Source organism: Chaetodon trifascialis, chromosome 19 (genome assembly GCF_039877785.1).
Source record: "Chaetodon trifascialis isolate fChaTrf1 chromosome 19, fChaTrf1.hap1, whole genome shotgun sequence".
Classification (NCBI taxonomy): domain Eukaryota; kingdom Metazoa; phylum Chordata; class Actinopteri; order Chaetodontiformes; family Chaetodontidae; genus Chaetodon; species Chaetodon trifascialis.
In genome coordinates, this window is record NC_092074.1 from 19,151,049 (window position 1) to 19,164,078 (window position 13,030).

Here is a 13,030-nt window from a genome sequence, read left to right on the forward strand (position 1 = left end):
CAGATTTGAGAACATCCAACTGTGCCAGCTGCTTCTTTTTCCCAAACAGTATGTCTTTTTTGTCTGTGAGGACACAAATCTGTGCACACAGAATGAAGTAATGGTGTAAGAAAGCATGCTGCTGCTTGAAATGTGTGAGAACTTAAACAGCTTCACTCCAGTGATTCCCCGAAGTCCTTGATTATTTGACAGAGTATGGGAACATTCCTATAGTCAGCCATACAGCTGATGCGTGTTAGACATCATTACTTCAGTGAAATTACATCAGCATGTCTCCTGCTGGTCCTCCCTTGTGCTGCCCAATGAAAAGAGGTACAACATAGATCAAAGGATCCGCAGAGGATGAGCTTCTGACTTCCACGGAGGCTCAGCTGAGATGCAGTCGTACTGGATGGACGGCTTATTAGACGATTCTCCAGGGAACTTTGCTCCAGGACGGATGAATCAAGAAATCCCGGGCATCGGTCCCCGGATCGTATGGCAGAAATGCTCAAATTGCTGCCACCTCTCCCTTCCTGAGATCTTTGCCATCCCTTTGATTCCATTTGGATTGCGGTCTGTGGACGAGGACCCCGAGTCATTCATCGTGGCAGAGAGAACAGAGGTGCTGTGTGTGAAGCACCTCTCAAAACAGTCTTACATAACGTCAACACAATTACCCACATTAAGCTCTAGTGGCTGCAAGTAAATTCAAGGGAAACAGGCCAGAGTGTTTTCACTGCCTGATCTGAGGGCTTCTATGAAGGGGTACGGGCATGGGGGACAGGAAAAGACAGATTAGGGAGTCAAGTTGATTGGTCTTAGCGAGCTCAGCAGTGCGTCCTCTCCCTCTCTTGATAAAAGAAAGTAGATTAGTTTCCTTGTTTGTGTTCCACCCCAAGGGAAGGAGCTCTGTGCTTCAACTTGTTAATGGCTTCCACTGTTTCATACTTTGCATTTTATGTTGACTTTAGATTAAAGATCGGGCTGTAGGAAGGACTTTACTTATTCATAGATTAATTACTTAGAAATAAATCCCAAAACAGAAGCTCTGTGAGGTTGAACTTGAAGCACAGGGCGGCTTTGAGCTAAATGCTAACATGCACACAATGCTGATGCATGGCAGGTTTTGTTTACTATGTTTTCCTTCTTAGCATGCTAGCAAACATTGGGAAATAAGCACCAAACCCAAAGTAAGGCTGATGAGAGTGCCATTTGGTTTGCAGGTATTGGGGCATAACAGAATGGAATTAAATGAAAATCTTCACCAGATGGTGGTGCTAAATGAAAAAAGATCACCAGTCAGCGCAGTGCATCCTGAGGGAGACGATTGTCTGCACAACCCATCCAGTAGATGCTGAGACAATCCACTCAAAACTACAAATGGTGGCATGAGAGGAAAACTCAGCTTGTCTGGGAACTACGCAAGTCTGTACCAAACATTATGGCAGCCAGTCTTGTAGATTTTGACTTCAGTGGATCGGCTATGGGAAAACTTTGACCTCGCATGCTTGAAAGCTGAAAAAGGAAATGCCCCTCAGGACTGATTACTGCCCAAAGTTTCCATTTTCACACTTCTATGATGAATTTACATGGTAATTAAGTGTGTTGTATGCTAAAGAGTTAGCAAGAGGTCTTGAATAAATGGCTTAATTGTGTCCATTAGCTTGTAAAAACTGTCTAAATAACACAGTTCCAGTCATGCAATTCATACATTCACTGCAAACAAAACATTTTCTGCTGTTACGAGTCATGCTGCGTCTTAGTAATAAGCGCATTCTGCTACAAGAGACTTAGTCTTTCATGAAAATGAAGAGAATTTTCACCTCCAGCTTAAATTTTTAACACCTGCAGACTCAGTACTGTGTCCTTATCTGCAGGAAACCACGCCATAGAAATCCTTCCTAGCTAATGTAAATCTCCTAATACTCTTACGGACTTTGTGGGTGGTTGCTTTTGTCTGAGAAAATCTGATTTAACGGCCCGTGTTTATCTCCAAGTCGATTTTAGATAGAAAATATGTATAAAAAAAGGCCTGATGGACGGGAATGAACGCAGTCTGTGCCTTCTTTACCTCTGTCTGATATACAGATAATCAGTTTCGACTTATCAAACACGCTGCATAGTGTGAAACGTGCATGTAAATTAACAAATCAACAAAGAAATACATCGCTGCATAAATAATCTGTTTCAAATGGACTGTGAAACTTGACTAATGTTTTGAATGTGCGTCAGTTTCAGACCCTTTGTGGCCTCGTGTTTGTAGATTCTTATTCTCTCCAAAACAGAAGGAATGTCCTTCTGACTCTCTGAGGGTTAAACTGAGAAATTGCATTACGATAATTAAATCTGTCTCAGTTTCCAAGTTAAGACATCTGTATGCTCATTTGTTTCAAAGCAGAATGATCCACTCTGTAATGACTAGCATGTGCCCTGCTGCTATATGTTACAGAACCACCACTGTGAAGTATACAAGGGGTGGACACAATATCATGAACACCTGTACATCGAACGCAACGCTGAGGATGTGAGGCCACGCTCATGTCAGGTGGGACGGATGTTAGCGGTGGGAAAGATTTGGGTGTTTATGACTAGAGTTGCAAATAGTGTGCATTGACAATGAAGTGCCATATCCACAAAATGTGGGTTTAATTACCCCGAACGTCAAACTGACTGACATGAGATGTTTTTTTTCTTTACTTGCTGTTGATGTTGAACATATACATTTGCTACATTTTTAGTCGTAGGCCTACTTGTTGCATGGCTGTAGGATGTCTTCTACTGTGTCAGTGCATCTCTTTGGTCCAGACTGAAATATGGAACACAGCAGTACGACATTATTCTTATGATACAGCGTTTGAGCTTCTGAACCTGAGTGTGATGTCAGAGGAAATGGTTGCGGTGTGAACACGGTCTATTGGAGATGGTTAGCATTTAGCTCATAGCAATGTTATGCCTGAGTGCAGCCTCATATAGCCGCTAGCAGGGCTGTAGACTCTAAGTGTTGCTGATCCGTAATTGACCTTTATTGCCACATAGTTAACCGTCTGAATAATTTGTAGCATGCCATGTTCCATGTAACAATTAATGGTGGCTTAAATGTAATTTGAATTCTTGAGACTGCCACTGCACAACAAAATGTACCAGAGATTTACCAAAATCAGATTACCCTTCCATCAAAAGACTGGAACATTTTGTTTGGATATTGTTCATATACACCAACGATGATTCAAATTTATCCTATTTAGCTTTATTTTCCTTGTTTCTCCAAGAACTGGTGTGTTTGGGTTGGTACATGCAGCTGCACTCTGACTCTATAAACAGAAACCAGACATTTTCATTTTTGTGGCTGTCTGGGGAACAAGACAGCTATGATTCTGAACAAAGGTAATTGCAGGTAACTGCCAAAATAAAGGACCATTAAGTCATTTAAAAGGGTTTTGGGCCACTATGAGCCCACAACTCTGTGCTTTGCTGTAGATTCTACAAGTTTGACAAATGCATTAACATGGATATACTCTTTAGGAAATCCTGTTTTTCAGTGTTGTCCTTGTAATTGTGGCGCATGCTGTTTCCATTGCACCAAGATGCTGAATTGAGTCGCGACGTGGTGACAGGGCCAACCGCAGAGAGAGATTCACATTGTTTTCCTTTTCATCCACCTTTCAATGACTAGAGAGGCAATATCATCCCGAGGAGATTCCGCTTCCATCGTGTTAGAAATAATTCACTGTAAGGTGATGAAGCCAATCATTCAGAGTTGCTTTGTGTTTTTTGGCATTTACATCGCTCGCTATGAGTTTCAGTGTAGGACGTGCCAGGAAATTTTCCTCCTTCATAGCAGATCAGAGCGGCCAGAACCGCTCGCTTAAAGATATTGTGAAAGAGATCTTCAAGTGCGTGATGAAGGACGTGCAGCAGCACAACATTCACGCCTTAGCTGAGATAAGGGACTGACGGCCTTTTCCAGCCTCCTTTAAGGTCAAACAAAAAGCAATACAGCGGGACGTTTGCTGAGCTGAGCCTGCTGAGAATGAGGTGAGAAGATCTGTGCTGCTCATACATCTACATGGTAATTATGCAGCTTGAGCCAGCAGCTGGATATCTTAGCTTAGCATTAAGACTGGAAACATGGGGAAACAGCTAGCTGAGCTTCATGCAGAGGTAACAAAATCTGCAGCTAATGGACGATTTTTTGGCAAGGTGCGGTTGTCTCTGCTCCCTCTGCTCTACACCCCCTAAAACTGCATATTGTCCATCCATCCATCCATTATCTATACCCGACTATCCCTTTCCGGGGTAGCGGGGGGCTGGAGCCTACCCCAGCTGTCCACGGGCGAGAGGTGGGGTACACCCTGAACCAGTCACCAGCCGATCGCAGGGCAACATATACAGACGAACAGACAACAACCATTCACGCTCACACTCACACCTAAGGACAATTTTAGAGTCACCAATCAACCTAATGAGCATGTTTTTGGTCTGTGGGAGGAAGCCGGAGTGCCCGGAGAAAACCCACGCATGCACAGGAAGACAATGCAAACTTCACACAGAAAGGCCCTGCCTGACCCGGGGATCGAACCGGCGACCTTCTTGCTGTGAGGCATGTGCACTACCTGCTGTGACACCAGGCCGCCACTCTAAATTGTAGTTTTGCCAATTTGGTTTTCGTACAGACAAAAATAAACATCTAATATGTTGTGCTTTGGACTGAGCCAGGCTAGCTGTTTCCCCCTGTTTCAAGTCTTTGTGCTAAGCTAAGCTAAGCTAAGCTAAGCTAAGCTACGCTAAGCTACCTGGCTTCTGGCTCCTGTTACATAACTTTAAGGTTGGAGTGTGATCTCCCCATCTAACTCTCAGAGAGACAGCAAATAAGCTTATGTCCCGAATGTCAAACTGTTCCTTTAAGAATATTCAAAATGATGTAATGTCTTACGAGGTACTTAACTGAGATAGTGATCACATAAAGAGAAAAAGCAGACATAGTTCTTACGTAATATTAGTAATACTTAATTCCACCAGTGACATTTCAACACCGTCTGAAACTTTATCAGATCTTTTTTTATCTTCTTTCCATTCATCACTCGTGCAGCGTGTGACTGAGAGGACAGTGGGATTTCTCTGTGTATGCTCCTGCGTCAGCCTACAAATTGCAGTGGATTAACATAAGAAAAAGTCTTTCAGTAATCCGTTTTGAGAGAGTGCGGCCGAGCAGGTGTGTCTTGTCAGGAGTCAGAAAGCAGCGCAAAGACCTGACTAAATATTTCCAAAACAAAATATTTCTTCCAGCAGACTGAACCCATTTTTCAGATACAATGCACTTAAAAACACATCTTTTTCTTAGTGCTCGTATAAACAATTTAGCTGTTGTAAGACCAGTTCACTGAATGGTCGAGTAGTGAAACTGTACCTGCAAACAGAGCTGTGCTGTGTCATCTACAGCGTGCTGTTTGAGACAGCAGCAAGCCCTCCAATGAACTCTAACGCTGCGACATGTGTAATACGCCACGCTGCAGATCTGCACTCCTTTTTTCATAGATAATGAATAGACTCATAAACAAAAGGCTGCTCCATGTGCAGAGGTTCATACATGTATCATTCGAGTTTTAAAGCAGAGCGGGTCGGATGTGCGACAGGAAAACACTTTGTTGTCTCGGCTTGATCTGCGCTCGTGTTTATGTTTTCTTTTTTATGGAACATTGCTCAGAGTGCTGTATTGTGATCAAAAGGACCAGACGATTCGGTTGAGAAACACAGAAAGTATGAATGAGCTGTACGGAAAAACTTTGTCAACAGCAGAAATTCAATTCCGCGCGTAAACAGGTGAATGCAGGTGTACAGCTGTAAAGGCAGGTAACCTCAGGCTAACTTAAAACTGAATATTAATGTAAGTTAGTGATACATACAATTACGTGATATACATATGTAACAGCTTATTTTGTTGTTGTCCTTGTTGCTGTTTTGTTGTTCTTGTCTGGGCTCTAAAGGAAGAAGCTTCAGTTTCAGGATGATTACCTCACATTTGTTTCCAAATGAGGTGCAGCTGTCGCTTCTTCAATAAAGGTGAGAGCGGAAAAAATCTACAACACTGTCTCTCTTACTGCTGCTTTAATTCATAATAATTTCACACAGTGTTTTGGTCTTAATGGCCTTCATCAGGAGGTCATGAAGGTCGGGACAATAAGCAAGCCTGAATGAGGGTTTGTTCAAGTTCTGTTTGTGTTCTGAAGTTCTGCCCTGTCGGTTTTTCAGTAGTTTTTCAGTTCTTTAACAGCAGCAGTCTTTTCTGAGGAGGTTTTAAAGAGGAAAAGGAAGAAAAGTACAGTAGAAGAGAAGAAGGTGGCTGGTTACATCATCCTGGCAAGGTCTGAAACATAATACCTTTGTGCAGCACGGAGTATTTATTTAAATGTCCTCCAATGGGTCACTTTTGTTTGATTTCAGATTAAATATAATGAAAACTATGGCCTTGAATCATATTATAAATCTGGCTTATTTAGAAATCAAAAGGTCTTTAGTAATAAAGTTCAGGACTTTTATTCTTCAGTAGCTATTGAGTCTGACAGATTCAAGAAAGTAGTCAAAGAGTCAAACACAATTTGTTCAGATTATAGAAATCAATAAGGTTTAAATAAATAAATTAAATAAATAAATTAAATAAACTCTTTTAGGGCTTTTGAGATACTTGTGCTCCCCCCCCCCCCCCCCCCCATTCTGCTACTTTCTACTTCTGCTCCGTTACAGGCAAATATTGTACTTTTTACTCCACGACATTTATCTGCTAACTTTAGTGATTAGTTACTTTGAAGATTCAGATTAATAATGCAAATCTAGTCAACAAATAAATGACAACATATTATCACTGGTAAAGATAAGACTTTTTTGATCCCCTGGGGGAAAATTCACAAGCTACCCTTCAGCAAATAAATGCAAAATATACAGCCCCCATTTACCCACCATATTTCATCATAATGAATATAATATATATTCATGTGTACATTACTTTACATTACTTACAGCAGTATATAAATCCAAAATATGCAGCCCCACAATTAATATCTGCCACATGGAAGTGCCGTACACATGAATGCATCAATGATTATTCAAAAGTATGATATAAATTATTATGAAATGGGCTACTCTGTGAAGTAAATGCTTTTACTTTTGGTACTTTAAATATATTTTGGTGCTAAGTCGTTTGTACTTTTATTTGAGTAAACTTTTGAATGTCTTTTGGTAGAATTGAGTAAAAGATCTGAGTACTTCTGTCACCCATGTCTGATCAAGTTCTTCTTCTTCTTCTTCTTCTTCTTCTTCTTCTTCTTCTTCTTGAGGTCGACGAAGCCGTCTTTCTGCACGGCACTGGGTGGCGCCATGGCGCACAGGGATTTAAACTCGTTTCGTAATGTCCACCAGTCGTCGCTAAAACTCCATATTTTTTTTCGCCAAAATCAATCCCACAATCCCCTCTCACCGGCGGTGTATTCATTTGAATGGCAGACCTGTGCTAGCAAGCCTGCCCAGGGAAGAGTTGCTCATAAGTTTAACCAGTTTTTCACCTTTTGGATTTACACACCTGAGAAGACCTCATGACCCGTGACAAAATGAATCGGTTGGTGTTTAATTTTGTTGTTTAAATGATGTCAATAATCTCTGAACTACCATTTATGAAGCCATATGTTCCCTGAGTTGGAAAGCTAGCTAGCTTGCTCGCTATAGCGGCCCAGACAGTTACTTTCAACGTCTCCGTGTATCCTTGATAGTTGAGCTAAAGGCTAACAGTTAAAGCTAACGGCGGCTGTACGCTAGCTAAGAACATGAGCTAACTTTTAGCTAAGGGACGGAACGAAATGCAGCGTTGCTTTCCTCCAAACATCGACTGTCTTATTTGTGGCGAGACAGAAAGCACGCTACCTTAACTTTAATCCCCATGTAGTGACAGTTGTACTTGTTGAAGCTCACCTAGCTAATGGTAATGTTTGTATCGCGGTAGCCAACGCCTTTGCAACTCAAATGCAGCACTTTTGTTGTGTTTATCTGATTTGAATGTTTGCTTTTAGTCTTTTTTTTACTGACACTGCTGCATCTTAGACCACATGCTCTATATGGCAAGCTAACCTGTAATTTGTTAGGCCACGAAAAGTGACTTTGACTCCTGAAACTGAGGTAGATTCACCAGTGATTGTTCCACAATTGTCCCAACAGTTTCCCTTATTGTGGCAGCTGGTTAGCATGAGCTGGTTGGCATGTCTGGCAACAGGGAGTCTTTTACGTCAACGGGAATAAATCCAATGGCATTCAGCGATCCCGCCTGCACCTTTCTGCTGAAAAGAACATGAAGCAGGTATGTGACATGAAAGCAAATAACATGGCTTATTGTGCAAATAATCGTCCAGTTGTCTCTCAAATCCTGGTGACTGTGAAGTACAGTTCGGTGGTATTGTAGTAGAGACTGTAGTAGTGGCCTCATCCCTTATCCTTTTGTTTTAGGTGGATATTAGAAATAAGGAAGAATTAGATAAAGAAAGGTGAGTCTGATCCACATCTGCGGGATTCATCTATTTATGATCACTCACTCGCTATCCACTTCCCACAGATCATCCCTGTCAGTCACAGGATCATTAAGGCACTTTTCCATCACCATCACCATCACCATGCCTGTGGCTTTGAATTTTATGGTTTTACAAACTAAGGTCCGTGTCGATTTGCGGTTGGCTCATGTTAACTTTCCTCTCGACAGATTTCAAGTACACTACGGAGTGCACAGCCCGGGCAAAGCGAAGCGACCGTCATCTTTCAAGAGGAAGGGTTGTCCAGTGGTGGAGGTGGGCTCAAAGCTGCACCGCAAAACATCAGATGTAGGCCGTGTCCGTGACCGCGGCATGGCCAACAAAGAAAATGAGCTGACGTGCTCTGATGATGTGCGGGGCATGCACTGCAATGACAACTGCGGGCTCCCTGTGAACTCTGCAGAGGCCTCCAAGATGGCAGGGGCCAGCTCCAAGTACAGCGACTTTACTGAGGTGAAAGTCACAGTTTAACTATTGCCCTGTTATGGTAAAAACTACTTTACTGTAACACTTTCTTGGGACTGATCAAATTACAACAGTGGCGCTGACTGAATTCCCTTTGTGCATTGTTTGTCTGTTCACACAGCTATCAAAGGACCATGAAGCGATGACTCAGGTCCTTTTTGGAAGGAATCTACGACTTAAAGTAGCCCAGACACTATGGCGAAGAAACGCCAGTGAATTAGTGGCCTATCTAATCAGGTAAAAGGTGACATCTAATACTACGTTTTGATAGTTTTTCGTTCCTCAGTTACATGAGATACTTCATCTTTCATCGTTTTTTGCTCTCTCAGAATTCAAGACACAGGAGTGCTGCTTGACTGCTTACCTGTCTTAACAAACAAGTGAGTCTCAACTGGGTGTTCTGTATTTTTAATGAAGCCGTCTGTTTTCCTTTTAGTGAATCTGAGAGGCTGTAAAATGCCATAAAGTGTTGAAAAATGTGCAGCATTATTTGTCAGAGCCCAAGGCGATAGTTTGGTTTGACCAGCTGTTGAAAATTGACTATTGTTTTAGCTGTTGGTGTCATAATCTAAATTCTGCTTCGTGGCATTAACCTCTAGATCACATGAAATACACTTAACCAGCACAACGTCCCGAATGGAGCATGAGGCTGCAAAACTTATATTCATGAAGAAGAAAATCCCAAAGTCCTAAACTGACTTTCTTGTCTTTTCATGTCCACTTTACAGATTTTTACAGATGCATAATTTAGTTTTGAATGTTTACATATGAAATCTGTTATCTGCTGAAACGTAATCGCTCCAAGAAAAAGTAGAACTGTCAAACTGGCAGAATGGGAAGAAGAAGAATCAATGATCCGCGCACATTCGCCAGGTTATGATCAGGATTCATACTTAATCCAGGAGCTCTCTGAGAGCTCGCGTTGATGTTAAATATTGGTGCAGTTTTTTTAATCGTGGTTGTCATCCAGTGACAAGCGTGAGGCTGAAGTCAAAAAGATCTTTTGAGGCCACTTCTTGTCCTTTCTTTGCCTGACCACATGAAATCAGCTCACTTTGTGTGTTTGTTTGTTTGTTTGTTTGTTTCAGCCTTCAAACTGAAGCACCGTGTTTGTCACTTGGCTGCTGCGTTGACCTCGTGCCCCAAGTGAAAGTCATTCTCGCCAGCAAATATGAAGAGTAAGTGTCACTGAGGAAGAGGAGAGGTGTTTATCTCTCTTTGACATTATATCTAGAAGAGCTGAATTGTAGGTGTTTGGATTTGCTGTTTTGGTCTTGAAAATGATTCTCATCCAAGATGCTTCAGACGACCTGATGAGTAACTAATGAACCGATGAAGCCTCTTTGATTAGTGATGACATGCCTTCCCATTTGTGTCTTATGACCAGGCTGACGGAGAATTTCCATCTTTGACAGCATGATTTGACAAAGTTGTCTGCTTTAACTTAACTTTTTTTTCCTCAACAGACACTTGAAGGTGGGTTTACACTGGGTTCAATCCGTCATCAGGAAGTGGTGGCCAGAACTCTCTAAGAGTGAGAAAAGACTGCAGGACGGTCAGAAAGAAGACAGGTGGGCAGTGCATGCTGACAGAAAACCTAACATTCAGTGGATGCATATTATTTTCTCTGATGCTACACTTTGATTTAATAGTCATTTGTTTTACTGTTCTTATGAACTCAAATGCTAGCAGCTGCATGAGTGCTGAAACTTGTCCATATTAATTTTGATCACTCTTATCCCATTCATAGGCTTAAGTTTATCATTAAAATATATAAACGATAAATGTATTGAGCTGTTCACATTTTAGAAAATCAATCAGACAGCATTTTATGGAAAAGTCAAACATTCAGGTCACAGTTTTAATAAACGGCGGTTGGAAACTATTCTGTCTTCATTCACGTTCAGTTGTCATTTATTGTTATTGCACCTTTGGTTTTGTCCTTCATGATTTACGCGCCCCAATAAATTTCTGTTTACCAAAGTCCAAAGTGGCCTTGCCCTAAAAATGACTTAATTCCAGACCTGCTGTGGATGTAAAAAAAAAAAAAAGGTCTCAAACACTGACTCATACAGTAGCAGATACTCATTAACTAAACCATTTGTCTCACTGGTTTTTCTAGTTAGAACTGATTGTCCAGTGCTGCTGAGTCCGCCATCAACTATTTCTTTTTGGAGTTTCTCAAAGTTTTCACAAAATTGTGTGAAAAGCTCTCCATGCGTCTCTGTGGAGAGAAGATGTTTCTCCTGTGTGCACTCACCACATGTTGAAATAATAATGTTTGTGTGTTGATTGCAGGAATATTGAAGTCATGAAGCAGCGGCTGAAGGACTTGTGGAAGGAAGGAGCCCGGTTATGTTTGGTTCCAGGATCTACGGGAGAACTGGCAAAGGTCAGACAAGTTACCATAATTATACAACTTATCAGGGTTTTTTTCATGATGCAGTAGCTGTAAGCAATTTGTCAGGATTGGAAAAGCTGCAGAAAAATATGGATTATTCAGATCAAGTTTTGTCTGGTTGCTTGTTTGAAGGTGTCATGAAATTAAAGGTGTAAATGTTTTGAAGCGATCACTGTGTCACAGACATACACACAGGTGCTCCTTCTGTTTTTCCACCCTCTGTTGATTTTGGATGGGTTAGGGTTAGTAGCCAGCCACTCCCATCCTAAAAACAACTCAGGTCCACCGTAAGCTTTTGTAATATGAGTTGAGAGTCTATATTTGGGTTGTGGTTCATTTGTTTCCATCTTCACATCCTGTTCAGTGGTTCCAAAGCATCAACCATTCAAGAGTCATTCCATGACATGTTCTGAAAGGAAATCATTTCCTAGCATCCCCGTTTTACAGTCAGTATTTTATAGTAGTGCAGTGTGTTGTAATGTGTGTCATGGGACTGTGTTGATAATATGGAAAACAAATATTATTTTAATGTATGCAGAGGGTTTCACTGACAACAACTCATGTAATCTCCGCTTCATGTCGCAGGCCATCGAGGCTCATCTATCGCAGCTGCCCTGACGGCCGTCAATGTAGCACTCTGAGGATGTGACCACTACTGCCGGATCATGGCTGTGTTTGGAGCTGACAATGATGAAGTGATAAAGCCAGAGGAACGGACTGACTCACTCTGCCACTTCAGCTCAGACCTCCTACTGGGACTGAACTTGACAATTCAGACAACTCCCTCGGTTCGAGCTGGAGACTCTTGAGGAGGGCTGAGAGAGGCTCCCTGCAAAAGGAAAAAAACACACACACAGCAAATGACTGCTTCACATTGAAGTGGACCGTCTTGTGAAATGGTATATTTAGTGGACCTCCATGAGACTGGGTGTAACGTCGCTCTATGAAGTGCCAAGCTCTTTGTCTCTCACTACGCCGCTCGTCTCCATTCAATGCAAATGCACTTGTGGATTGTAACGAATGCTCCGCTGTTTTGACGTTCTGCGCCTGGATCCACCGGAATCAGGAACTTGAATCTGCAACAGTCTTAAATTATTGGAGCTCCTCCTGTTTTGTTTTTGTTTTTTCGCCTCTTCATTATGACATTTGACTGTATAATGTAAAAATAAGTGATTCTTTTAATCTTCTTTTTAAATAAATTTGAGAAAACTCACCATCTTTTATGTTCTTTTTATTGTTTGTGAATGCAGATAAGGTACGGTTAGAACAAGCCGTGACATCGCAGGAAAAATGAGCTTCAGCGTGTCGGGGCGGCTCCGACACAAGTGTTCAGACATTCGGATATTAGGAAATTTTGGCATAACAAAGTATTTGAGTAAACATACATAATTGCGAGTCCCTCCTAATCTTGTTTATTAAGTCATCCAGAGCGGTCAAACAAGTTTGTCATCTTCTCTTGTTTGTTGTTGGTGCACTTTTAAAAAATCTAAATAAGTTTCCATTTCTGTTCATCTGAGCAAAAGAGTTAAAGCGGTGTAGATGGAAGGTACAACCACTGAATGGGACAAGAATGATGGAGACAAAATACAGCAAAACAATGGAAACTAAACGATAT

At 41.6% G+C, this 13,030-nt stretch overlaps 1 protein-coding gene across 2 annotated transcripts; it reads left to right on the top strand.

The window, feature by feature from the left end:
• Positions 1–7,466: 7,466 nt before the first annotated feature.
• On the top strand, positions 7,467–12,628 carry katnbl1 (katanin p80 subunit B-like 1). Of its 2 annotated transcripts, XM_070987379.1 has the most exons (10): positions 7,467–7,591; positions 8,185–8,323; positions 8,470–8,507; positions 8,720–9,002; positions 9,136–9,251; positions 9,344–9,394; positions 10,103–10,192; positions 10,481–10,585; positions 11,313–11,406; positions 12,001–12,628. In XM_070987379.1, the coding sequence occupies exons 2-10, from the start codon at positions 8,315–8,317 to the stop codon at positions 12,031–12,033; spliced, it is 819 nt and encodes a 272-aa protein (XP_070843480.1). In that variant the 5' UTR covers positions 7,467–7,591; positions 8,185–8,314; the 3' UTR covers positions 12,034–12,628. The 2 variants fall into 2 exon arrangements, with proteins under 2 accessions (XP_070843480.1, XP_070843479.1); XM_070987378.1 differs by lacking the exons at positions 7,467–7,591; positions 8,185–8,323; positions 8,470–8,507 and having other exon boundaries at positions 8,547–9,002.
• Positions 12,629–13,030: the final 402 nt, after the last annotated feature.

What these genes read in the sequence shown, in the direction of transcription:
- katnbl1 (XM_070987378.1), top strand. Translation starts at nt 8,634, where the DNA reads ATGCCTGTGGCTTTGAATTTTATGGTTTTACAAACTAAGGTCCGTGTC. An exon ending in AGTACAGCGACTTTACTGAG is followed by an intron (nt 9,003 to 9,135) that starts GTGAAAGTCACA and finishes CTGTTCACACAG; the next exon opens with CTATCAAAGGACCATGAAGC. An exon ending in TTAGTGGCCTATCTAATCAG is followed by an intron (nt 9,252 to 9,343) that starts GTAAAAGGTGAC and finishes TTGCTCTCTCAG; the next exon opens with AATTCAAGACACAGGAGTGC.